At 39.4% G+C, this 26,347-nt stretch overlaps 2 protein-coding genes across 2 annotated transcripts in view; one reads left to right on the forward strand and one right to left on the reverse strand.

The window, feature by feature from the left end:
• Lrriq3 (leucine rich repeats and IQ motif containing 3) overlaps positions 1-18,886 on the reverse strand; it is a 66,840-nt gene extending 47,954 nt beyond the window's left edge. Inside the window, exons 1-3 of the mRNA XM_050149454.1 lie at positions 18,769-18,886; positions 11,498-11,746; positions 10,263-10,586 (exon numbers count right to left, since the gene is read on the reverse strand). Coding sequence (XP_050005411.1) covers positions 10,263-10,586; positions 11,498-11,746 — 573 coding nt within the window. The 5' untranslated portion in view covers positions 18,769-18,886. The remainder of the gene's footprint in view (positions 1-10,262; positions 10,587-11,497; positions 11,747-18,768) is intronic.
• A 150-nt stretch (positions 18,887-19,036) lies between these two features.
• Fpgt (fucose-1-phosphate guanylyltransferase) lies at positions 19,037-26,298 on the forward strand. The gene is made up of 4 exons (XM_050149513.1): positions 19,037-19,123; positions 20,921-21,088; positions 22,269-22,361; positions 23,505-26,298. The coding sequence occupies exons 1-4, from the start codon at positions 19,066-19,068 to the stop codon at positions 24,956-24,958; spliced, it is 1,773 nt and encodes a 590-aa protein (XP_050005470.1). The 5' UTR covers positions 19,037-19,065; the 3' UTR covers positions 24,959-26,298.
• The last annotated feature ends 49 nt before the right edge of the window (positions 26,299-26,347 follow it).

Below are 26,347 nucleotides of genomic sequence, written 5' to 3' on the forward strand. Positions count from 1 at the left end.
CCGCCTATATTGGCAGTTTGTCAGTCACTTTCCTCTGTGTCCTGCAGAATGTCTGGCAGACTCATGAGGCAGGAACCCTGAAGAAACATCTCACCTTTAGGCAAGTTCTGTAGTCATTTCTCTGTGGGTTCTGAATGTCCAGTTCATACAGCATAGCATCAAGCAGTCCAGGCAAGAGCAGTTGCTTGCCCAAATGGCTAACCAACTCCATAAGGAGCCTCGTCGATGAGCACCTTTCTCTTGAAGTAGATTGGTCAAGGAGCAGATGTGCCTCATTGTCATGATAAGTCCTAAATTCTTCAAACATTTTAAATGCCATATTCTACCAGTGTACTAAATCAGACCTTAGAAGCCATGAGAAAAATTTGTAATAACTCCTTACTTCTACTCCATTCTGTTAAAAAAAAAATTGAGAAGCCATTAACCTAGAATGGGTCTGGTACTTTATATCCCCACGAGAACAAAGCAACCAACATAAACAATAGTATAAAACCAGGAACTACACCAATCAGAATCTGCCACCTAGCCTCTAACTAGGATCTTCTTTGTCCTGATTCCATAACCACTTCATAAAATGTCTTTCTTTCCATAGACAGAATGCTAGCTGCTGGCAGTATGGTGCCCCTCTAACGCATGAATCAGAGGATGTTTATACAAACTCATTAAAATTTACATGTGTAAGGTTTTGTTTTCTCTTATCTGGTCATTTTATTCAGAACACAGAATGACTTTTCTCAAATGCAAAGCTCTTCAATATTTCCCCGAGATTTTACAGTATAAAGTCCTGTCTCCCTGTCTTACATCTAACATTGTATTACTGTGTTGTTGACATGCTCAGACATGTTCTGTAACCTCTGAAAACACTAAACCATTTTCTGCCACTCCAATTTGTCAAACTCTTTCAACATCTCTGTGTCTGCAAATGCCTCCTACTGTCTCAATTTCTCAGTACCAACGCCAACACTTTTATTTGTCCAGAATTTTCTTGCATTTAAAAAATCTTAAGTGTAAGCACTTGTGCTTTCTTTTTATCTTCCATCTTATTTTTAACTAGTATTGAATGATGTTAATAACTTTCAATTTCATACTTTGTTCAATATTCATAATATTTTCCATTATTTTTCTTTCCTCTCTCCTAGCCTCTAATCTCTTCTCTTTGTTTTTTCCATCTGGGACAAAGTCCTCCTCCACAGCCAAGTCCGTTCTGTAACTCACTATATAGCCCAGCAAGGATTTTAATTCCTTGGCCTTCCCAGTATTGGCACTGTAAAAATGAGCCACCATACCTTCCCAGTACAAGCATTGTTGGCATAAGCCACCACACCTAGCTTTTATACTTTTTATTTTATCTCTCGAATTTACATTAATTTCTCTGTAGAATTTAGATCTGTGTGTAGATGTTCTAGATCTCAACTCTATTGTGTATTTTTCATTCCTCAATACTTCACAAAGCAAATGAACACTTCAGATTCCAAATGTCTTTAGATAATTACAAAATGCTAACAAGAATATCATTGTTGAGTTATACAATAGCCAAAATCCTTCAATATCTAAACAAGTGAAGTCATCCTTTTTCCAAGGAAAAGCCATTCTCTCCATCCCCTCCCCCCACCCCAAATGCTGTCTATACAAAAGCTGCCTGGCTTGAATATCAAACAGATTCCTTACTAGCTCTTGGATCTGGGCTAAATAACCTGCCCATCCATTTCTGTGATCTGTAAGATAGAGACAGAAATGGTGCTTTTTCATGGAGCCATGACTGATGTGGGATAATGCTCTTATACATTGAAAATATTTGTCACCTGTCTTGGTTTAATAAAGTGCTGATTGGTCAGTAGCTTGGCAGGAAGTATAGGTTGTGCAACAAGACTAGGAGAATTATGGGAAGAGGAAAGGCAGAGAGTCAGTCACCAGCCAGACACAGAGGAGGCAAGATAAGAATGCCTCACTGAAAAAAGGTACCAATCTATGTGGCAAAACATACACAAGGTTTATGGATTGATTTAAGTTGTAAGAGCTAGTTAATAATAAGCCTGGGCTAATAGGTCAAACAATTTATAATTAATACAAGCCTGTGTGTGTCCCCAGGCAAGAGAGAAACTTCCATCTACAAATGATGCCCAACATTCAGCAACTACATCCACATAAAATCTGAGTGAGCTTGGGAAGGGCTTCTAGACACAAAAGAACAAGAGTCAAGCACGGCCTCTCGGTAGCAGCATTTTCTCAGGTGGACTTTGTTTGTAAGAGGCAAGCAGAGGTGCAGCTCCCGTAAGAGAGGCTTCTCTGCATTAGTGGGTAAACCTTGCAGCACTTTAAGAGGCTCTTCCACCAAACACTTAAATGGTGTTTATGAGAAGTCAGCTGCATAGTTTTTGGTGGTGCATGGACCTTGAAACTCCACAGGGTTTTAACAATAAACACGGTTCCAACCAGTACCTCAAACATGAAGCTAGACTCTCAGAAAGCTAAGGAATAGGGTGGAGTAGGGCACCAAAGCTGCAGCTTTAATCCTAGCCATGCTGCTTAGAAGATTAAAGACACATGTGCTCAGAAAAGGATAGAGATAAACAGTAAAGACAGATTCAGACAAAAAAAAAAAAAACCTTCTAAATGTTTTATAATGTGTTTAAAAATATATGTAAGCTTGGGAGAGAAAATAAAAGAATAGGGAAATGCCTTTAAAAAAAAAGAAATAGAGTAGCTGGATGTGGTGACACATGCCTTTAATCCCAGCACTTGGGAGGCAGAGGCAGGTAGATCTCTGTGAGTTCAAGGTCAGCTTGGTCTACAGAATGAGATCCAAGACAGCCAAAGATACACAGAGAAACCCTGTCTCAAAAATCAAAATTGAAAAAAAAGAAATAGAATAAAAATAAAGCCATGTAAAGATTAGGAAATACACAGGGAAGCTGGATAATGTATGTTATTGTGTTGTCCTTGAATTGTTTGGCTGATGAGGAAGTAGCAACAGCTGCTAAAAGACATTTGATTATAAATACTATTGGATTAATTCAGCCAATATAATTTGAAAATGTCTTAAATTCAAAATTTAAGTCAAAAGTTAGTTTACTTTGTAGAAGAGGTTTTGCTTTTGTTCTCATAGGAAATGAAAGGCTGAAGATTCATTCTGGATTAAGAAAAACAAGGTTCTATCAAGGAATAACCCCTGAAAAAAACTCCAGTGGAAACAGATGGCCCAGATGATTCTACATTTCAGAGCACTGGTGCAGTTTCTTCTGAGATCTGCATCCAGAACAGCTTCAAGACTGCCGCCTGAGATGATTCAGCCTCACATAATACTCCAGGCAGGACATGACCATAATCCTAAATTTTCTTTAGGTCCCCATAAGATTATCAGTATCCCCAACCAGCAGGAAGTAGCCTAGAAAACAATGCCTACATTCCCCCAAAATGGATTATGCCTGTTTCTCTCTCTTTAGAGTATTCATTACTAGTTGTTGCAGATCACGGTCAAGAAAAAATAAAAAACTAAACAAAGGAGATTAGATACGGAGTTCTTATTTTGAAAAAAAGAGGGGGGGGAATGCTGTGGGATAAAGCTCTTGTACACAGTAAAGATTTTTCACTCATATTAGTTTAATAAAACACTGTTTGGCCAGTAGCCAGCCAAGAAGTACAGGCAGGTAACCAGACTAGAAGAATTCTGGGAAGGGGAAAAGCAGAGACACAATCAAAGCCAGACACAGAGGAAGTAAGATGAGAATGTTATATTGAGAAAAGGTACTAAGCCATGTGACTAAACATAGATAAGGACTGTGGGTTAATTTAAATTATGAGAGCTAGTTAATAATAAGTCTAAGCTAAGATGCCAAACAATTTATAATTAATACAAGCCTCTGTGTGTTTATTTGGGACTGAATGGCTGTGGGACCAGGCAGTAAAGAAAATTCCATCTACATGTGACCATCCAAATAAGATATCTCCCCAAAGTTTTGTAGCATTAAATAAAAGACATTGATTCAATCTTTTTGAGACCACTAAATATATAATAATCTTTATCACAAAGTTAACAGAGAGTCATTAAATAGGCAGCTTGCTCAATATAATGTAAGCTCTGAAATTAATACACTAGCGAAAAAGTTGATTGATACTAATCAGTCTAATGAACAGGATTATGATGAAATCTGGGGCAAAGCACATATACCTTTAAACATAAATATCAATAATCAATAAGATAAGATAAATGGTATAATAATAATGAAAAGTTTATCCTAACAGCATGCAGAGTGGTAGAGATTATAGTGTTAATGCTGGCATAGCCCATAGAGAGGCATTAAAGAGAAAATAATGAGGCTTTGTCGTATGACTTTGATGGAATCTACTTAATATTTTGATAATAGGAAAAGCTTCAGAAACTAATTCCAAAAGCACATGCTAGTCTGACTGCATAAAATTCTAAGATGGGTCTTCAGATCACAGCTCTGCCCACAGAAAGGACAGGAGAGCTGTGAGCAGATCACTGTGAAGCCGAGCCTGCCCTCATCCAAGGTTCTCGACTTGTCATTTTCAGTGTAACCTTCCCTTCCACGTGTACTCCCCCACTCACTAAGAGGTTGATGACAGAGTTCCCTTAGCTCCAGAGTGAGTTAAATAGTCCCATTATTTCATGAGTACCCTGTTTCAGGTGTTTTGCTATAATGGTAAAAATCTAATGCAGGGTACCTGTGGAGAAACTACTCAAAACATTCATGAAGCATTTATTCTTGCAAGACTTAATCCTTTATTTCTCTGAGATAAATTCTAAGACAAGCAACTAGTGAATCACGTGGCCAGTTCATGATTAGTTTAAAAGAAACTAGCAAAATCTTTTGTGGAGTATTCTCTGTATACTTATCAGAATTTGGTAACGGTATTTCCTATTTTTTTTTTATTTTAGTCATAACTTGTACTTAACCAAAAACAAAACAAACAAAAAAATCTGCTAGTTACCTTGTATCTCCCTAATGGATAACGATTTTGGTCATTGTTTAGTAGTTGTGCTTTTGCTGTTCAGCTTTAAATGTTGCATTTGCTCCATAGATACCAGGCCTGAATCAAACATTTGCTCTATAGATACCAGGCCTGAATCAAACATTTCTTTCAGTGAGGCGGAGTATTTATCTGTTCATGCCCCGCGTTTAGTTGTTGAACTTCTAACCTCCAGTTCTTAAAAATGTAAAGAAACAACTGAATAAATTCTATGACTCGAAGCAATCCTCCACACATATGTTAATGGCAGCGGGATAGTGGACCACTGGGAGGGATTCTTTCAAGTCTCTGCCCTCTTTAATAGCTTTAAACTTTCATCTGTTATGGAATAAATGAATTAGTGGTATATCCGTGGGATGGCTTTGCCACCAAACCGAGCTCTCTAGGACATGTTTACTCTCTTGTGATGGCATCTTCTTTAGCACTAGGAGGGCATCACCACACTAACTTAAACTTCACCAAACCTGCAAGCTAAATGACTTTGACATGGTTTTCCTGAGACTTACAGCAGTTTATAACCTTGGGAAGCTTGCTCACCAGAATCACAGTGAGAGGAGGTGGTAGAACATTTAGAAGGTGTGGCCTCATGGTGATGATCAGGTGATTCCTGTGATTAGCCTCAGAAAGAATTCTTGTGGAACACTCCTTAGTTCCTATGTTATTAAAGAAGCAAACCTGGCCGCTGAATCTGCATGCCTTCTGTCTCACTGTAATTCCTATGCTTTCTTCTCCTATAGTAGCTCATCTGACCTCATTGCAGCTGAACCAAGGGCAGCACCTGCTTTTTAAACATACACTGTTTTAAGCTGATTGCTAATAGAAAAGTGGGGAATGGGGTCATTGCAACATCTCATATGGACTATGAAAAGGTACTGGAGAAAGGAACTAGACCACCATCTTCATATATTGGCCAAGAATTCATCTGGAGTGTAACCATGTCTGAGGGCTTTATGAAATACAGAGTTTAAGAGAAAGAAGCTAGGGCATCTGTCTAAAGACTAATGCAAGCAAAGATACATTCACACTCTTGCTGCAAGAAGGGAAAATGACTTCAAGATAGTATTTCATCAAAAGGAAGATAAAATAGGAAAATCTCTATCTCATCCTGTATTTGAGAAAGGAAATCAGAAAGTTGCAGAAGAAATCAAAATCTGATCAAGAAATCAACTCTTAATCCTGACAAAAGGATTGAGAGGTCATTAAATCAGTCCCTGCCATCCTAAGTCCAGAGCTCTAGAAGGCAGAATAGCTTTGTGACTCCCTGAAATGCCTCACTGCTCAGAGTACCCTAAGACTCTTCTAAATTCCAATACAGAGATCCAGGTTACAGAAACTATGGCTTCGGTAGATGTGACTACATCTTCTTCCCTGAGCATAAGCTTTATGCCTAGGAAATTGTTGTGAAACAATCTTTCTGTACACTGTGAAGATCTGACTGGTTTACCAAGGTTCCTTATGGCTTAATAAAGTGCTGACTGGTCAATAGCTCTGCAGGAAGAGGCCAGGTGGAACTTCCAGGTAGAGAAAGAAACTAGAGGACACAGAGAAGAAACAGAAGGTGCAAGATGGAAGAGATATAAAAAGCCATGATGCAAAATGTAGATTAATATAAATGGGCTAATTTAAGCTATAAGAGCTAGTGGGACAAGTCTAAGCGATAGGTGGGGCTTTCATAATTAATAATAAGTCTCCATGTGGCTTTTGGTGAGCGGCACCCCAACGAAAAGTCTGACTACATATGACACCCAACATGGGGCTCAAATATACAAACACAGAGTCTCAGAAAGCTAAGAAAAGTTCTGGGCAAAGAGCCAGACGTGGCAGTTTAGTCCTGCTGCCTCTCAGGCAGGCCAGTCCTCAGTAAACAGAGGTGTGGGTATCAGCAGCTTCCTACAGGTTGTAGCCAGCAGCCAGCTCCATTTGCGAAGCTGGGCCATGAAACAGCTGACATGGCAATTTAAGATTTGTCTCACATGGTCAGAAAATGCTGCTGTTGCTCAGTAAAGACAGATTCGGACAGAAAAAAAAGCTCTGAACAGGTGGTAGTGTTTTTAAAAAAAATATATATGTAGGCTTAAAAAAATTAAAAGAAAATGCATGTAGACAGTCATAGAAAATTTGTTTATAAATAATAAAATAAAGCCTTTAAACAGCAAATAAAATTATATAAGAAGAATAAGCCACATAAAGATGGAAAATACGCAGAGAGTCTGTATCCTTTATGAATTTATGTTAACTTTGAATTTTTTTCATGCTGATGAGTGAACAACAGCTGCTGAAAGACAACAGACTTTTCCTTCAAGGTTAAATACTTTAACAAAAGAAAACAAGTTTCGAATTCACTTTAGGTCACAATCAAAGGCAAGTAAGAACTACCTATTTTATTAAGTTAAGAACAAAACTTTGAACTACCACAGGATTATTTCTACTGTAAAAAGCATACACTCCTTACTCTGCACACTCATGCTCTCCTCCTTTAAAAAATGGTAACCCTTGAGAGTGTATGGATAATGTTCATTGTTTCTAATTTTCATATTTCTTTTTATTCATTATATAAGAGCAATGTTATATTTCAAAATACATATTTCAAACAATACTCAACAAATGTCTCCATAAACTCACATGCATTCCTTTTAAGTGTATTCTGCTAAGTCTTTCCACGATCAGTTAGTGACTAAAGAACCCTGTCTACAGCAGCACTGTCCATTCAGAAGGCCAAGTCCATGCCACTGTGCAGCAAATCTCCCAGCAGCACTGTTCATTCAGAAGGCCAAGTCCATGCCACTGTGCAGCAAATCTCCCAGTTCATCCACAGCGCTTCTGAGCCCGGAGCTCAGGGCTGGCTCCATGTGTACAGTCTTCTGCATAGACTTTCTCCAAAACAGTCTGTAGCTACTATTGAGTTTGCTCTTTGACCATTTCATACATTCTGATTATTATTACACCCATCGTCCTCCATCCTCTATTAGTCCCCTCTTTCCAATAAGACCTACACAGATTCCGAATTTTGTGCTGTTTGCTTTGTTTTTCATTGCATTGCATACAACAGAGACATCTGTGTGATCATGGGGTTAGAACTCTTCCCTGGAGTCTTGTGGCCCCTTAGTGCACAAGTGAAGACAGAGATTTCCCTTCCCTGGACTCTAGCAGTAACCAGTGATTCAGAAGCTAGGGGAGGCCCTAGGAATCTCTCCCTAATATATTATTGACTCCAAAATGCTTTTTAAACTACTCACATTTCTGAAATTTTAATCTTTTTACTGTTCATTCAAAATGTTTTCATCCCTGCGTCCTATTTACTGCAAATAAAGCTGTCCCTGTGCTCTGTAGAGTCTGGGGACACAATCTAGAGTGGCTATAGTGGCAGCCACACTGTCCACTGTCCTTTTATTCCTGGCACTTGCAGGCTGTGAGATTCTCAGTCTGGAGCGGTTCTTTCACACCTCCTGCCTTTCAAAACACTACTTTAGTGTTTTTCTTGGGACCATTAAAACTTTTTACATTTTCTTTTTAAAAATTATTTTTCTTTTACCAACACGATGGTAATTGCTGTGTCTTTGCTTTTCTTCTCACCTCCCAAGATCAATTGACTTTTATCCTCACTGGTTCCAGTGCTTCCTACATACAAAGTGAGAATATGCTTCAAGGGCTTCTCATTAGCTCAGTCTTTATTGATCCCTCCATGGTCCCGAGCATGTTTGGCCTCAACTATGACTTCAAGCAGATAACTTGGTTCACAGCACAAGCCCAAAACATTCCCTCTGAATTTTAACTCTTCATTTCCAGGCATATTTGATCTTTCCCCCATCAAAACAAAAGCAAAGTGGAACAGGATCAATTTCATATTTCTACTGCAAGTTTACATGCAGGCATTTTCCCTGATGCCAGTCACTAGGGTTCATAGTATTAGAAACTTTGAACTTTGAGTCCTTCCTTCTCCTCCCACATTCTATGTATTAAGCATAGACCATTAAATATTGTCACTCTTGTGACAGGACGCCAGTTGGAGGACCCTGAAAAGGAGACAGACTCGAATTCACAGCTTTGTGCTGCCCTATCTGGCAATGGCTTGGCTTTGAATGCTCACAGTGCTCATCTTCTGTGCAAAGGAACAGCCCTCCCTGCCAAAGGGGATGCTTTTCAGCAAGGCCTTCTTATTCATGCACGCGGAGGAGCCTATCTTTCCACACCTTTCATTTTGCTAGTTCCTTCTTTTCCCTTCCCTCCCTTTCCCCTGATTTGTCCTCTCCAGCAAATACTTTTCTTTAAAAAAATCATTTTAATACTTTTTAATAAATTTTCTTTAATGAACTTTGGCAGGGCTATCCATGTATAGAGCACATAGCATGAGAAAATGGCTGTATTTGCAGCCAGGCTAACGGCGGTAGCTCACGTACTAAGAAGGTGAGGCTCTCCACTCTGATCCTTGGTTACCCCTTCTGTCTCCCCCACTCCCCCAGACTTTTCATTACTTCCTTAAAGGAACCTTCATCCTTGAAGACATGACACACACTGCCACCACTGGGCAGAACCTAACTGATTCCCGGCCTCAAGAGTGCAGGTTAAGACACGGGGCTCAAAACCTACCTCATTTTTATTTTTATTTCAATTATTACAAAATAATTACCAAACCCCAAATGTATTCAACTAATATTGTGAAACCTTGTTCTTCCTCATAATATGTAAGGGCTATAGGCAGTTACAGCACAGCCTTGCAGCTCAGCTCCTCAGGGTAGGGGCACACATGCCCTCCGGCTCCATCACTCTTCACATACATTCCTTTTTCTACCTCAGATTCCATCTATAAGTGTAGCCATGCAACACACATGCTTTTGGTCAGTGACAGACCACGTATGCAGTGATGGTCTTACGAGCACACATCACCTTGTGGTGTCACAGTGGTCTTCGTTTGACAGTGCTGGAATCACCTAGTCATCCCTGAGAATGCAGTCTACTGCTGTGTCACATCTGAAAACACTTCCCTGCAAATCCATGCATGTCCTCTGTTTAATTAATTTTTTCAAAGAGCTGCAGAGTTAAGCCTTCCTCCCAATTTTATCCACTCTAAAATTCAAGGGCTATGAAGAATGGTTATCTTTTTAAGTCTATACAACAATGTGTAACCTCAGGGCTTTGAGTTTTCAGTAGTGAATATTTCATAAAAGATACAAAACAATACTGTTAAACAGATTATATATTAAGTATTGTATTTAGAGCTAAATTTTATACCTGTGACTGATCATAAAGGAAACTTTCATTGAGTGAGTTACCTTTATCAATGCTGGGGAAAGGTTGAAGAAGAGCCTGTGGTTGAATGTTTTAAATCTCTCCGGAAGATGCCAGTTCTGAATGATTTCTTCATCAGATATAATGTGGTGGTCCAGGGCTTTGAGAGGCCAGATACTATTGACAAGAACATGTCTGTAGCCTTTCTTAAGACTCACTGGGCAATCAAACATGGTCAGTCCTATAAGACTTGCACACGCGGCTAACACACAGATGTTCTTCAGCTTGGCAAAACCATTGTCATGAAGATAGAGGAGTTTTAGGTTCTTGAGTCCACCCCAAAAATTTCGATCTGGAAGAGTCTTTATCTGAAATAATATTTAAAATATGTATGATTCATAAAGTCTGCAAGGAAAAAATGGTGAAACATTTAATATCATCTAAAATTCAATATTTTGCAAATGTCGATTGCCTAATAAAACTAACATTTCCAATTCTCCAAATGATGACTTCAAAGACACGACACACCAGGAATTTGAAATAAGCTGGAATCAATAGCATAACAGATGTATAGCCATACTCACAGGTCTGCATAGATATGATCTTTCTGTGGAAAGTACTGAGGATAATTCCAGTTAAAGTTACTCACAGCAGAACTGCGGACTCACCTGCAGCGTACATTGAAGATGTAGTCATATGGTGCTGAAGGGGTGGCTCTGTGCTGAGAGCTCCCCTGCTCTTCCAGCAGACCCAGAACCACTCTCACTGACAACGCCCAACTACCCATCACTCCAGGGCCTCCACCACGCTCTTCTGGCTTCCATGAGCACCCCCATTCACACAAAGATACATACACAAACATACATGAAAATAAAATAAACCTTGAAAGCAAAATGATGTAAAAAGAAGTGAAACAGCCTAGGAGGACGGTTCAGTAACTGAGAGTGTCATTGCACTTCCAATGACTCGCATTCAGTTCCCGGGACCCCTGCAACTTCAGGTACACAAACCTGGACGCCCTCTTCTGGCCTTTGTGCGAAGCCACGCACATTTGAAATAGACACAGAGAGAGTCTATACATACATAATTGAAAAATACAAAAAGTAAAACATATCGTACATTTTTATATATCACTTAATTTTTTATTACATGTTATATTTTATGTATTTGAGCCTTATTTGTATATAATCTTAAGTTTTCCGTTACATTTTCAATGGCTGGGAAGTGCTATTGATTAACAGGGCACGTTCACTGACATGTGAAAGCAGTTAGTGCTTACCTGGTTTCCATGGAGATCAAGTTTAATGAGCTTCACGCAGCTCTGCAGGGGCTGGATGTCAGTGATGAAGTTGTTGGAGAATATGCAGACTCTCAGAGAGATGCAGGACTGCAGGTTCTCCAGGGACTTCAGGTGGAGGCCATTGTACTTTACAAATACAAAGTCCTTCTGATCTTCTATTATATTCTCATTGTAGTGACTCCACTCTTCATGGCTGGTGAGCTCTTTTGTGATTGTCCCATGAAACATCTACAAAGATGGAGATAAATACTTAAGAATGACACTGAGAGGTTGAAGAATTGGCTCAGCAATTCAAACCACTTGCTCCTCTTCCAGAAGACTGAGTTTGATTCCCATCACCAACATGGCAGCTCAAACTGCCTGTAATTCCAGCTCCTGGGATCTGAAACTCACTTGGTGACCACCAAGGATACCCACATGCAAATGCCGTATGCACATATAAAAAACACAGACACAGAGTTAACATAAATGTTAAAGACATAAATATTACAAAGAATTACTTTCAAGTTTTAAATATTTACCTGAAAAGAAAACACAATATTATCTATCATGATAATAAAATGGTAGAATAATTAAAGTAAAAATATTTAAACCCTATAGCATCTTCTATTCCATAATATCTTAAATATCTAATGCTGAAAAATTACCACTGTCCTCATTAACAAACTTGACTTTCCACATAGGTGAGAACACACAACTTACAACAATGTTATTTCTAGGGAAGACATCAGACAAAAGCAGATAAACTCCACATAATGTAGCATACATCACTGCCCTGGTTTAGAGCCAATGATTGATAAACAGTACTCTCAAGTATTAGTAAGTTGATAAAAGACCACAGCCATAGGCAGTGCATAGTGAAAAACACCCACACAGACTGACGATTCCTCAATTGTAGCCATCACAGTGCGTGTCTATCAGCAAAACAGGATTGAGTCTTATAAACACATTTGACTATAAAACTTTATTAGTTCTTTATCCTATAACCTTTTATGTCAACTTCCATATCCATGAACTTGTCCTCACTATGGGGTAATTTCACATTTCATAGAAGGCAGTTAGACATCACAGAAAGATCTATAAGCATAAATAACATACTTGGTGGCTTTTTTCAAGATAAACTATCCTTCCTATTAGAACCAGTTTCTACCAATAGCAGATAAATTATTCTACATGATCCAGATAAAAATAAATGCAAAATTTATATAAAGTTGCTATCAAGACAAAAAATACTTTAATATCATAACCTAACACTATAATCCTCAAACTCTAGAGTCACCTACATAATTTAATATCCTGACCTAACACTAAAATCCTCAAACTCTAAAGTCACCAACCTAATTTATAAATAGGTGATTCAAGAAATCCTAATCTAGTGCATCAGGGTCCCAGAGCTAAAGGTTTAGGGTCTTGTAATCAGACAATTCATGGACATTTTGGCAGATTAGCCCACATTACAAATGAATCACCCTTGCAAATTTAAAGACACAATCCTGGCATGAGTAGATGTATTCACTATAATGCAGTAGGTTCTGTAGACCCTAAAATGCAGGCTGTATCTACATTGGGCCTCATTTGTTTGTTTTAATTATACAGCTATAGAAGCCTCTCCCTTAGTTTTTCTTCCAAAGATCCACTTTTTTTCCATTTTAGTGTAAAGTTCTGCTAAGTTCAGATGACAAGGGTTTATGAGCACCATGTACATGACAAACCATCATAACATGTCTCAAAGCAGAAAATTAGATACTTTCACTTGGAACCAATAACTGTTCCACAAAGAATTGTAGAGTGAGAGTCATATAATAAGTGTGCTATTTTTATTATGATCATCATGTGTTTTTTAATTTTTAAATATTTTCATACAGTATTCTTTCATCATATTCTTTCCCCTTTCCCAACTCCTCCAAAACCCCCCTCCTCAACTTCATCTTCTCTCTAAAACACACACACACACACATACAAGCACACACACAGGCACATACAAAAAGAAAGAAAAGCACACGTACATACACAAAACAAACAGTCTTTTTTGTGTGGTCAACTATTCCTACAAGTGTTTAATTGGGCTTATGTCTTCAGTGATATTCTGTATGGCAGTGGATTCTGATGGCAGAATGGATGGCTGAGAGCTTCTATCCTGATCTGCAGTGGGAGGCAGATAAGACACACTGAGAAATGATGTGTGAAAACCCACTCCAGATGACTGACACCCTCCAACAAGGTCACATCTTCTAATTTTTCCAAATGTTCCACTATCTTGGGACCAATTATTCAAATCTATGAGCCTATGAGAACCATTATCATTCAAACTACCACAGTGCTGGAAGGCACTATACATGCCACCCGAGGAGCAAAGTTAGCAATCACACCCAGCTATGAACCCTGTGAGCTGCAACTGTGGCCTTCCTACAAGATATACCCACTGGCTCAACAGTGTCTCAAATCATATGGTAGTAACCAACTACTTTAAAATGTTTACTTAAGGCCCCTCTAATAGGTAGAACCCCTGCCTGACACTGTTAAGAAAGCAAAGAACAAGAGACTCTGTAGGCCCCGGGCCCTGGAGGAAAAGCCACTGCTACTATTCTGATAAATAACACAGCAGGGGAAGGACTCAGAGCTGGGCGGTGGTAGAACACACCTTTAGTCCCAGCACTCAGGAAGCAGAGGCAGGCGGATCTCTGTGAGTTCGAGGACAAGCTGGTCTACATGAGCTAGTTCCAGGACAGACTCCAAAGCTACAGAGAAACCCTGTCTCAAGAAAACAAAACAAAAATAAATAAATAAATAAATAAATAAATAAATAAATAAATAAATAAAAGAGAAAAACAAAACAACTCTTAATGGCATATTGCTAGCCTCACAAATCAGTGTCTCACTCAACTCTCATCAGAGAAGCTTCCTCTCGCAGTAGACAGTACCTAATAGCATGGTTAGATAACTGCAGGTGTAAGAAACTTTAGAATACTCTGCCCTAAATAGAATGTCTGTGTTACACCCCTCTGGTGGCAGATATTTTTTTCTGCTTTAGGCCAACAGAAACATTGAGAAGTATAGCCTCCCCATCATGACTCGCCACATCAAGTGTTCCATTCTTGGCATCATGAAATAGTGTGGTTTTAGTGAAGAATCAGGATCTGCAGGTTACAACTAAAGTACTTATCTTACAACAGGGTCCACACTTGTCAATAACTATGCAATAGCATGTAGTTATTAGTGTATCACATGGGTATTACTGTACTGATATCTACAGTGTCCTTAACCTTTCATCCACTTGCTGTCAAGCTCCCAAAAACCTAGATTTTTAAACTGTTTCCATACCTTTATATCTGTCATAATTTTATATGTGTATAAAAATATACCAAAACTGTATATATGACATAAATTTGTCATTATAAGAAGTTAAGGGTATATAAAATACATCCACTTAGATTTCCCCCCTTTGACTTAATAGTGTGCATTTTTAAGCATTCTTGATTTTTTTTTATTAGCCCTGTGAGAATTTTCTATTTTGATCCCATTAACCCCCCCCAATACCTCCCTGATCCACGTCCCCTTCCCCACCAACCCAACTTTGTACCTGTTTTATTTTCACCTATCACGGGCGGTTGTGCTGCCCATATGTACTTGTACTTGTGTGGCCTTCCACTACCATGTGGTCAGCCCACAAGAGGGTGCACACTTAGAGAAAAGTGTTTCCCAGAAATACCAATTACCAATAAATAGCTCTTTAGCTAGAGCAAGGACCCTCCCTCACTTCCCTTTCCAGTGCTGGAATTGTACCTGGGCGTCCTTGACAGATCTTAGGCATTCTTTCACAACTTCTGAGCGTTCGTATGTTCCTATGCTGAGAGCAACTGCCCTGCTGTGTTCATAAAACACTGTTGCATTACAATGGTCCACAGCCATGACTCTCACCCTGATGTCACCCATCTTCACAATGACCTCTGAGCTTTTGGAGGGGATTTAAGATGGGTGTCATTTAAAGCTGAGTACTGTTCTGTATCTTTTTCTCTGCACCTAACCAGCTGTGGGTTTCTGTTAATTGCCATCCACTGCACAAGAAGTTTCCCTGAAGAGGGATGAGAGATGCCCTAACCTATGGTATAATGATATTGTTATGAGTCACTAATATTTTCCGTTTAGCAGAGTAATAGTGGTAGGTTTTCCAGTGAAACTCATTTTCGGCTGTGAATGTGGCTCAGTAGGCAAACACCTGCCTACTATTCCCAGAGACCTCTTTTGATGGCCAGCATTTAATATAACTCACTTTTAATGTATACAGAAACATTATATTTCATGGATATGGTGTATTTTATCAATCCAATCACCTATTAAAGAGATTTTAGCTGACTTAAAGCTTGGGAGATTACAAATGAAGTTGATACAAGCATTCACAGGTTTTCATGTACACATTACATTTCAATTCGTTTAGATAAATATCAAGGAGTTTACTTTCTGGATCATATAGTATGGTTTATGTGATGAACTGGCTCTGTCTCAGCTGTTTCCATCAGCAACAAGCTGAGAAATTAATCCTCCACATTCTTACTAATATTTGGTGTATCGGTATCAAAGCCAGTGTGATGGCTACACAGAGGTACCTCAATTTTAGAGTTTGCAATTCCTACAGCTAGATGATGCTGAACATCTTTCTCTGTGCTTGTCTGCTACCTGAGTGTATCCTTTGATGAGGAATTTTCAGCTCCTCTGTCCAGTTTTTGTTGGCTGTTATCTTCCTGTTGAGTGAGTACCTTGCATTGTTTTGATGTCAGTCTTTCATCACTCATGTGTTTTACAATGTTTTCTCCAAGACAGTCACTAGACTGGCCATTTTCTTAATTTTCTTTCTTTCAACCTGTAAAATCATATCTTCTAAAGATGCTTTATACAAACATCATCCATCCACATACAGCATTAAGGATCTATCTCTCTATCCAAAGTGACTTTATGCTTCACTGTATCAGTAAACAAATAATGCATATATAGACTATAATTTTATATATTCCTATCACTGTATATAAAGCTTTTATTTCAAGTTATTCACCATACTGATTATTCCATCTTTTATTTCAAAATGCATTTCAGACAACGTCATATAGCTATTAAAACAGATTTATCTCTCTTTTTTTCTTGAAGTTCATTATGTGGGGGGGGGGATCATTGACTGAACATGGTTGACATATCAAAGCCACAGCCTTAATGAAAACTGGCTGACCCTCTTCCCGCAGCTATGAATTATCAATAGCTCCTCTGCTAGGGGTGGGACTTGTACAAGTTTTAACAACCGAGCTAGAAAATGCACCTACTGGTGCAATAGAGAAAAGAATTTCACGGGGGAAAGCAACAACTTTCTGATTTGAATTTCAAGATTTAAGTCACCTTCCTAGTTGGAGCTCACACCTGACACCAAGAACCTGTGGTCAGACAGGTCACAGGGCTCTACTGGAGAAGCTACTACTGTCAGTCTTCTATTGATAATCTACATCACCCCATTTCCTCCCAAGGCTCAGGGATCACCGTGGAAGGGAAGTAGAAAGAGGTGAGAGGTGGATGCAACAAGGCGGCTGCACTCAGGAACTCACAGCAGCTGTGCCAGCTTGTGCAAGCTGTACAAGCTCTGCTGGAGCTCAGGACAGAGAGAAGTCCAGCATGGAGAGGAGAGGTGGGCATGATGCCCATATGATATTTTTAATTTGGTTACTGTAGTGGTTTGAAAGAAAATGCCCCCCCCCCATATGCTCAGAAGCAGTGGCACGTTAGGAGGTGTGGCCTTCTTGGAGTAAATGTGTTACTGGGGGTAGGATTAAGGTCTCAGATGCTCTGCCATGCCCAGTGAGGCATTTCTTCCTGTTGTCTGTGGATCAAAATTTTGAACACAGCTCCTTCTCCAGAACCATGTATGTCTCCTGTGTGCCACCATGCTTCCTGCCATGATAATGAACTAAACCTATGAACTGTAAGTCAGTCCCAATTAAATGTTTCCTTCATAAGCATTGCCATGGTCATGGTGTCTCCAGAGCAATTGCTACACGAACTATTAAGACTATTTGTTTTCAACTTATAATGGGTGGTACTTTAATATGTAGGACCTTTTGACCTTTAATATTCTGTTTGGCTCTCAAAAGAGTTCCACAGTTGAAAAAAAAAAAGAAAGAAAGAAAAGAAAAAAAATAAAAACTCCATCAGTATTCTGAGAACTCACAAAAATTTTTAGCCAGACCTGCCTTGATCTCCAGAGCTACACACATAATGCACACAGACACACGAGCAATTTCTACTATATAGGCATACATGTTTGGTCTACATATCTGATATTAAATTAAAGGAACCCTCTTACCACTTCACTATGCTTCCCCATACATGGCTTTCCTCATCTCATTAATCCTCCATCTAGGGACAGATGTTGGTTTTGCCTTTGGAATGTTTCTAGCATCTAGGCAATTTCTCACCATTCCCCATTATAATCTTTTAAATTTCCACTAAATCTTTCCTGTTGGCACTTCGGTAGCCTCCAAAATAAGGCTGTCTGCTTGTATTCTCGCCCCACGCGCCTTTCACTGTGACCCCTTTACTCTGATTCACTCAAGAGTCAGAATCACAAATCTGACTTCTATTGCGGTTACTCTCAGACTCTTTAGCGTTCTATAGTTTCTAAATTTCCTTCAAAAAGAATGTACTGTGAAACAGTCATCTTTCCCCGCAAATGTCCCTCCTTCAAATACAGAATTAAAAGCTAAGGTCAAGGCATTGAATAAAAGAAAAAAAAAAAAAACTAAGCTTACTTAGAAAATTAGTTAAGTTCATAGGAAATAGCTTTGCAGAATTCTGAGCAAGACTTTAATGAAGGGAAACTTCTCAAGCCAAATAGCAGAGGATGATAGAATTTCTGGGTTTGATACTGAAAAGCCGTCCTTAAATGTTGTTACTACATGCTATGTGTCAGAACGGGGAGATTAGCCTGTAGAACTCGTTATAAACTAGGCATTCGACAAGAGAAATACATGTTATCGTCCAAGGAAAGCGTGTTCAACAAGCCTGACTCCCCAATATCGGGCCCGATTGAGTGTCCTCCTCTATGCCTTCCATAGACTTAGAAGCGAGTGAAGACCAACTGAGCGCCTGATGCTGACAGAAGGCGCGGGTTCAAGTGGACGGCCTGAGAGAGAGGTGGGCGGACGCGGGGCGCGGGCGAGCCGAGGTTCTGCGACCCGGCCTCCCGGAATGGCAGCTCTGTGCGAGCAGGTCACCTCGGCATCTGGGGGATGGTTCCACTGTCCTCGGCGGCCCGGTGGCGGGCCGCCGGCTGTCAGACGTGGCGAGGCGGGAACCGACGGAGCAGGCCCCGGGCAGCCCGGCGCAGCTAGGTGCCCATCGGCACCACCAGCGTTGCCCGGGCAACGCCGATCGCGCACGCTCAGGCCATCCTAGCTCTCTCCAGTCTGTGGGAGGTTCCAGGGGCGCGGTGACGTCACCACGCGGCCAGGGCGGGGCGTGGTCTTCGGAGCGCGCGCGCGCGCACTGTGCCGGTTTCCGGAAGTCGGACCATGGCGTCTCTCCGCGAAGCCACCCTGCGGAAACTGCGGCTCTTTTCGGAGATGAGAGGTAGCCTGGCGGAACGGAGTTCTCTGGCCCAGTGCTCCGAGGGGCGCCTTCTTCCCACGGACCCCCTCGCCGCTTCCTGTCCTCTGCTCCTTCCTGTCCTCCGGTCCTGCCTGCCTTCCGCTTCTCCCTCTGCAGCTCTGTGCCTGCCTCATCCTGGATGTCAGGATGGAGCAGCCAGAGCATTATTAACATGGCTTGTGAGGCTGTGCATGGAACACACATGTAACATGTGAAAACATCGCTTAGCTCATTGGTTAGAAGTCAGTTTGCTTACAGAGTCTGAAGTAGTGTTTTTGCCTAGTTTTTTCACTTTTCCTCCAGTCCCCTGCATAGCTCACCAGCCTATTCCTATTTAAACTCCAATCTGAAGGCAATTATGATTTTAAAAATTCCAAGTTTAAGTTTGCCCTTTAGAGGAAAAACAGATGGGTGCTTGCGCTTCTCAGAACAGCTGTCTGATAAAATTGGTATTTGTGACTGTCTAAAATGTGGGGATTTATATTTGGATATCATGATGTTAGAATTATTAAATCCAAGCTAACGAATCCCTTCCTCTTTTCCTCCATTTCTCTGTCCCTTTCTTTCTCTCTGCCCCCTCCTTTCTTTTTTAACTTGCTAAATGAAAGGTCAGGTATCTTCCACAAGACAACTTAAGACCATGTTCTCAGCACCTAGATTTATTTGTCCCAGAGGGACAAACAGCAGGGAATAAGAGACAAAGATTGAAGGTAGAGGACAAGGGACCTCTTAGAAGAGAGAGGAGACAGGCATGGCCCATAGACCAATGACAGTTTCTAAAGGTCAAAGAGAAAACCCAGTGTTAGAACGAGTTGTTTAATTTTGATTTTGGTGTTAATTAGGGAAGCCAAAAGGGAGCTTATGATTGCTGGACTTCAACACTTTGACAGCTGTACCTTGGTAATCAGCCTCAGGGGGGAGGGAGTAGCCAAATGAGAGAACAGACACACACTGGTGACTAGCTTTCGTAAAGTAATCTAATGGTTTTTAGCAAGAAGAGAGAAGAAGGAAGGAAGAGGGCAAAGCCAGTGCCATGATGTCATGCTCAGGCCCCTTAGTTAAAACCTTATTAATATTTTTGTTGGTAAAGGAGAGGGTCCCACTGTATACCAATGCAGTTTGTCAATTAATGAGTCCATTGGGAAATTTGATCCTAAGTTCTGTGTGGTTTTCTGATGGCCTATGTAAGTGTAGTTGTTCATCGTAAATTAATAAAAATAATAAGAGCTGAGCCTGGAGCTGCAAGACTGCTATCTACTTGGGAGGCTGAGTCAGAAGGGTCAGAGTTCAAGGCCTGACTGGGTTATAGGAAACATGCAGGGCTAGGCTGTCAATTAGTAAGACACCCTCAAAAGTTAATAAAGAGGAGACTGGGAATGTAGCTCAGTGATGGGGTATTTCCCTGACATGCATGGAGCTCTGTGTTTTGTCCCCAGGAACTCAAAAAAAATAAAAAAAATAAATAAAAAGAAGAAAGAAAAAGTTAATAAACAGCAACAAAAAAACAAAAAAATCCACATTTCTAATCAGAAATAAGAAAGGAGTGTACAGTTAATATTTCTCAGCCAGGGAACATTAAGGACTCTGATTCATGAAACTTCCTAGATACTGAGGCTAAAGATTATTCTATTTTCTTTATTATTGGTTGGTTGGTTTTTGTATCATCTTATTTAGGAAGCTGGTAATGATTATTCATTTGTCCTCCCCTCTTTTGAAATAGACAAGCTTACAATAGAGAATTCTAATAATATAAAAAAAATCTTGCTATTTTTCCAATAGGCAAACCAGTGGCAGCTGGGAAATTCTGGGATGTAGTTGCCCTGACAGCAGCTGATGAAAAGCAGGAACTTGCTTACAAGCAACAACTGTCTGAGAAGCTGAAGAGGAAGGAATTGCCCCTTGGAGTTCAGTACCATGTTTTCACTGATCCTGCAGGAACCAAAATTGGTATATACTTTACGGTCATTGTTATAACAGATTCTGAGCAAGATGGTAATTGCATAGTTTTCTAAGCATTATAGTTTATAAACTGTTTATCTCCATACACAGCCTTTACAGACTTTAAAATCTGAGTCTAAACTATCTCGTCTTAACAAGGTGAATATCAGAGCAAAGATTCTTAGTCACTGAGACTTGAAGAGAAACTCGTACAGAAAATTAGTTAAAAGATTTTTTTTGCTTCAATATAATTACAATAGACCTCATTGGAAGTTCTCACAAGGACTTTTCCAATCCAGTAGTTTCTTCAGACATTTACATGAAGAAAACAAATGGGGAAATTTATGTATATATTTGGTTTCTTTGAACCAAAATATGGAATACAAACAGACCACGTCCAGTCACTTAAAGTAACATAGACTATGTACTTAAACCCCATTTAATTCAAACTATGTCATCATTGCAAATAAATAAATTATAGTTTACCTTTGATTCTGTACAGAGGGAATTTCAAATCATTTCTTCTACTTTCTTGTAGTTATTGCTTAAAGTGCTTTGAAATTTATTTGCTGTGTTTCCTTTGAAAGTAGTTTGATTTTTATAAAATTTATTTCTAAAATTTTGGTTCATATGATTTAAAAAAAAAAAAGCAAAAGCCTCTTGGTGCCAGGAGGAGAATGCATGTCTGTGACCCTGGGATTATTCTGATGGCCGCTGTTGGTGAGCACTTGTCTGATGTCCCTTCTGTAGAGAAGAGTTGGGGGGACAGTGCATTAGCATCATTTGAAATATTTTATACAAACCAAATTCTTTAACGTTTTTGAAAACCTTAAATTTTGAAAACCCAGCTTGCGTGTTGAGTTGTGTCATTTGGAAGAGGTCACTGAGCAAGTTTCCTGGTCAGCAGCTGCATATGAATTCATGGTCTAGGGTCATAGATTATGTAATGTATCAATTCTTCCATTACTGTTGTTGAGATTATTAGCTGCTATGTTCCTTGATTAGCTGTTTGTTTGGTTATTTGCTGTGACTTATCTATTCTACTGCCAGTGCCTTCTCAGTCTGTCTACCTCATATTGACAATTTTGAAGATACTCACATCTTCAAGATTATAACATTAAATATAGCATCATAGCAAAATTTTCATAGTTTTCTGTGAAGCAAATTATCCTTTTGAATTGTTTTTAAGGAAATGGAGGATCAACATTCTGTGCTCTTCAGTGTCTGGAAAGTCTCTACGGAGATAAGTGGAAGTCTCTCAAAGTCCTGCTGATTCACTCTGGTAACTGACTGCTTATTCATTTACATTTGCCCTTGAGTTTCCTGCCTCTGACACCTTGGTGCCTTTATCTCCCTTGTAAAGGATTTCCCCTGTATTTTATTTTGTTTGAAAATTCAGTGGCGGTATTTTGCTTTGGAAATAAATGTCCATGGCATTTGGGTTTCTTGTTTTCTGTTTTCAGTGTGTAAGTATATTGATCTTCACAAAACATTTTCTTAGCATTGTAGATTATGTTCATCATCTTTTATGGATATTTTATCATTTCATTTTTGGTTTGCAAATATAGAATTGTTTCACAAAACTCCTGAAAATATGGACATTTCTCAGGAGTCTTGGGGGGGGGGTTGTTATTAAAGAGTCTGCATAGAACATTTCAAAAGAGAAAAAACAGAAGAATGTTATCAGATTTGTTGGTAGGTTTTTTAATTCAATACATATATAAAACATTTGGTGCTTGGAAACTTCTGTTGTTTATCTCTGTATTCTGTTTTTTCTCTTTTGAAATGTTCTATGCATTTTTCATGTATATATTTATGTATTAATTCTGTATTTTGTCATTTTTCTTCTGTATTTAGAACTGCTAAATATTGTAGCATTTGACTATCAATAATCAGTCAAAAATGCAGGCAGAAGTTTCTACCAATAGCAGATAAATTAAATAAATTGTTCTTAGGTCAGTTTCCATTTACTTTCTATGTCTCATGAGTTGAAGGCAATCCGTCCTGAAGTGGATGTTTAACGAGAGAAGTACGTTCTGCAACTGTTAAACTGCACTAGTCTTTTACAGCTTTTTCTAGTACATCCCTGGCACATGACGTTAACCATGGTTGGAAAGTGTTGTTAGAAATGTTCACGGAAGACCAAGTTTTAAAAGCGGTCCTTTTGTTATTATGCAGTTGATTGAGAATACTTGCTAGCCGGGTTCTGTGTGTCCTGGCCTAGAGTCTCTAGAATTGCATTACATCAAATTGCCTTATGAAAAAAACTCTTTGATGGCTTTAAAGTCTAGATTTCCCAATTCTACCCTTAATTTTGATTAGATACTTAGTATTAGATATCTTCAGATGTATTTTATGCTATAACTGGTGCCACCAGATTTTGAAAATCTCTTACATATTTTTAAATCCTTTACAATTTTTATAGGTGGTTACAGTCAACGTCTTCCCAATGCAAGTGCTTTAGGAAAAATCTTCACAGCTTTGCCACTTGGTGAGCCCGTTTTTCAGATGTTAGAGCTGAAACTAGCCATGTACGTGGATTTTCCCGCACGCATGAAGCCTGGAGTTTTGGTCACCTGTGCCGATGATATTGAGCTGTACAGTATTGGGGACTCTGAGTCCATTGCGTTTGACAGGCCTGGCTTTACTGCCTTAGCCCATCCGTCTAGTCTGGCTGTTGGCACCACACATGGAGTATTTGTCTTGGACTCTGCCAGTTCCTCACAACATGGTGATCTCGAGTACAGACAGTGTCACCGTTTCCTCCATAAACCCAGCATTGAAGACATGTACCACTTTAACGCTGTGCATAGACAAGGAAGCCTTGGTCAACAGGACTTGGCTGGGGGCGACACTGCCTGTCTTCCATTGCACTCTGAGTATGTCTACACAGATAGCCTGTTTTACATGGATCATGAATCAGCCAAAAAGCTACTTGATTTTTATGAAAGTGTAGGCCCACTCAAGTGTGAAATAGATGCCTATGGTGACTTCCTGCAGGCACTAGGACCTGGAGCGACTGCAGAGTACACCAGGAACACGGCACATGTCACTAAAGAAGAATCCCAGTTGTTGGACATGAGGCAGAAAATATTCCACCTCCTCAAGGGAACACCACTGAATGTTGTTGTTCTTAATAACTCCAAATTTTATCACATTGGAACAACGGAAGAATATCTGCTTCATTTCACTTCTGATAGTACATTAAGGTCAGAGCTGGGCTTGCAATCCGTAGCTTTCAGTGTCTTTTCAAATGTCCCTGAATGCTCCCATGAGACACCCTGTGTCATTCACAGTGTACTGGACTCAGGATGCCATGTGGCCTCTGGGTCAGTTGTAGAGTATTCCAGGCTGGGACCTGAGGTTTCCATCGGGGAAAACTGCATTATTAGCGGCTCCGTCTTAGCAAACACTGTCCTGCCGCCATATTCTTTCCTTTGTTCTTTAAGTGTGGAGATGAGTGGACACGTAGAGTATTCAACCATGGTGTTTGGCATGCAAGACAACTTGAAAAAAAGTGTTAAAACCATATCAGATATAAAGACTCTTCAGTTCTTCGGAGTCTGCTTTATGTCCTGCTTAGATATTTGGAACCTTGAAGCTACAGAGGAACTCTTTTCTGGAAGTCAGACACACCTGAGCCTGTGGACTGCTCGGATCTTCCCTGTCTGCTCCTCTCTGAGTGAATCGGTTGCCGCATCCATCGGGATGTTACAAGCTGTACAGAGCCGCTCACCATTCAACCTGCGCAGCTTCAAGCTGCTGTCCATCCAGGAAATGCTGCTCTGCAAAGATGTACGGGACATGCTGGCTTACAGGGAGAAAATCTTTCTAGAAATTGGTGCAAATAAAAGACAGTCTGATTCGGGGAAATCTTAAATACGATGTATTTTTTCCTGTGAACAGGATTGCAAATGCAGGCATTTTCTATAGACCTCTGACCCTTCCTTCCTTCCTTCCTTCCTTCCTTCCTTCCTTCCTTCCTTCCTTCCTTCCTTCCTTCCTTCCTTCCTTCCTTCTTCCTTACCTGATTTTGCCATGTTTCAGTAAAGCAACATAATTTATATTACTATAACTGCTGAAGCATTATTGACAAAGGTATTGATAGCCACTTCTGTTTGAAAAACATTTCAGAATTCAGGAAAGTGATGCTGTTTTATATATTTAAATAAATTTTATGTTTTACACTATTATAGCTTTATTTTTGGTAAAGATCAGTTTGTGGGATACTGTTTCACTCACATTATAAAGACTCCTGTTTTAGAGGATGATTTCCTAAACAGTTTTAGACGTTTTCTGTCTTTGGAAATGTGGACCAATGAAGCTCTAGGTGACATTGATGACTGTTATTTGTCACAATGAGACTGTACCTAACAAAAACACCCTGTTAAAGTTTTAAAGACTATTGTCCTTTTTTGTTATTTCTCCTTTTGAGTTTTTATTTTGTTTTTCTGTTATGTGCACTAGTCTGTTACCTGCATGTATGCGTGTGCACCACCAGAAGGGCTGTTCTCAAACTGTTCCATTGCATTGAAAAATATATGCAGACAGAACTCACTTGTTTGCTCAGAGGTTGTGAGAGTAGTTGAGAGAGAGCCTTGCTCACTTCGCCATGGACATTACTTAATTAATCCATTCCTAACCCTTCCAAAGTTCTCTTGGCTTGACAATGGATATTGTGTTTTACATAATTTTCTGTGCACACTGATAATGATGCTGAGAAGAAACAGTTGGCTCAGAGAGGAGGAAATTAGAATAGGGAATCTGAGATTAATACCTAGATCATAAGGAATTTCAGGAAAATGAAACTTTGGTGGAATTCCAGGTTATGTGCACCTGTTTTAAAATAAACACATTTGTGAAATATCTTTAGGTTGAGGTTGAATAGGAGTAAGAATTGTCATACTTGTGTTTAAATTACCTTAAGAAAACTAATAACTGCTGTGAAAATTTTATTTATATATGAATTTTCATAAATAGATGATAAACTAGATCTGTTAAAACCCTCTACTATATTTAAATGAATTTGTATTTCTTTTTTGAGGTTTCAGGGGCAAAATATGTGTGATATTGTTTGATAATTATTGATTTGCTTACAGAGATTTCAATAGTTGTTGAATGCTATTAAATGGTCATACTAATTTTACTGAAAGTTCTATCAATGATAATTCATAATTCATGTTCTAAGAAAAATATCATAAATAAAGAAGACTATTGATTCTTTCATTACTTGAAATTTTTGTACTTATTATGGATCTCTTGTAGGTA

The sequence above is a fragment of the Alexandromys fortis genome, unplaced genomic scaffold, assembly GCF_014885135.2.
Source record: "Alexandromys fortis isolate MF-2015 unplaced genomic scaffold, M_Fortis_MF-2015_v1.1 scaffold_68, whole genome shotgun sequence".
NCBI lineage: Eukaryota > Metazoa > Chordata > Mammalia > Rodentia > Cricetidae > Alexandromys > Alexandromys fortis.

What these genes read in the sequence shown, in the direction of transcription:
- Fpgt (XM_050149513.1), top strand. Translation starts at nt 19,066, where the DNA reads ATGGCGTCTCTCCGCGAAGCCACCCTGCGGAAACTGCGGCTCTTTTCG. An exon ending in GCTCTTTTCGGAGATGAGAG is followed by an intron (nt 19,124 to 20,920) that starts GTAGCCTGGCGG and finishes TTTTTCCAATAG; the next exon opens with GCAAACCAGTGGCAGCTGGG. An exon ending in AGTCCTGCTGATTCACTCTG is followed by an intron (nt 22,362 to 23,504) that starts GTAACTGACTGC and finishes CAATTTTTATAG; the next exon opens with GTGGTTACAGTCAACGTCTT.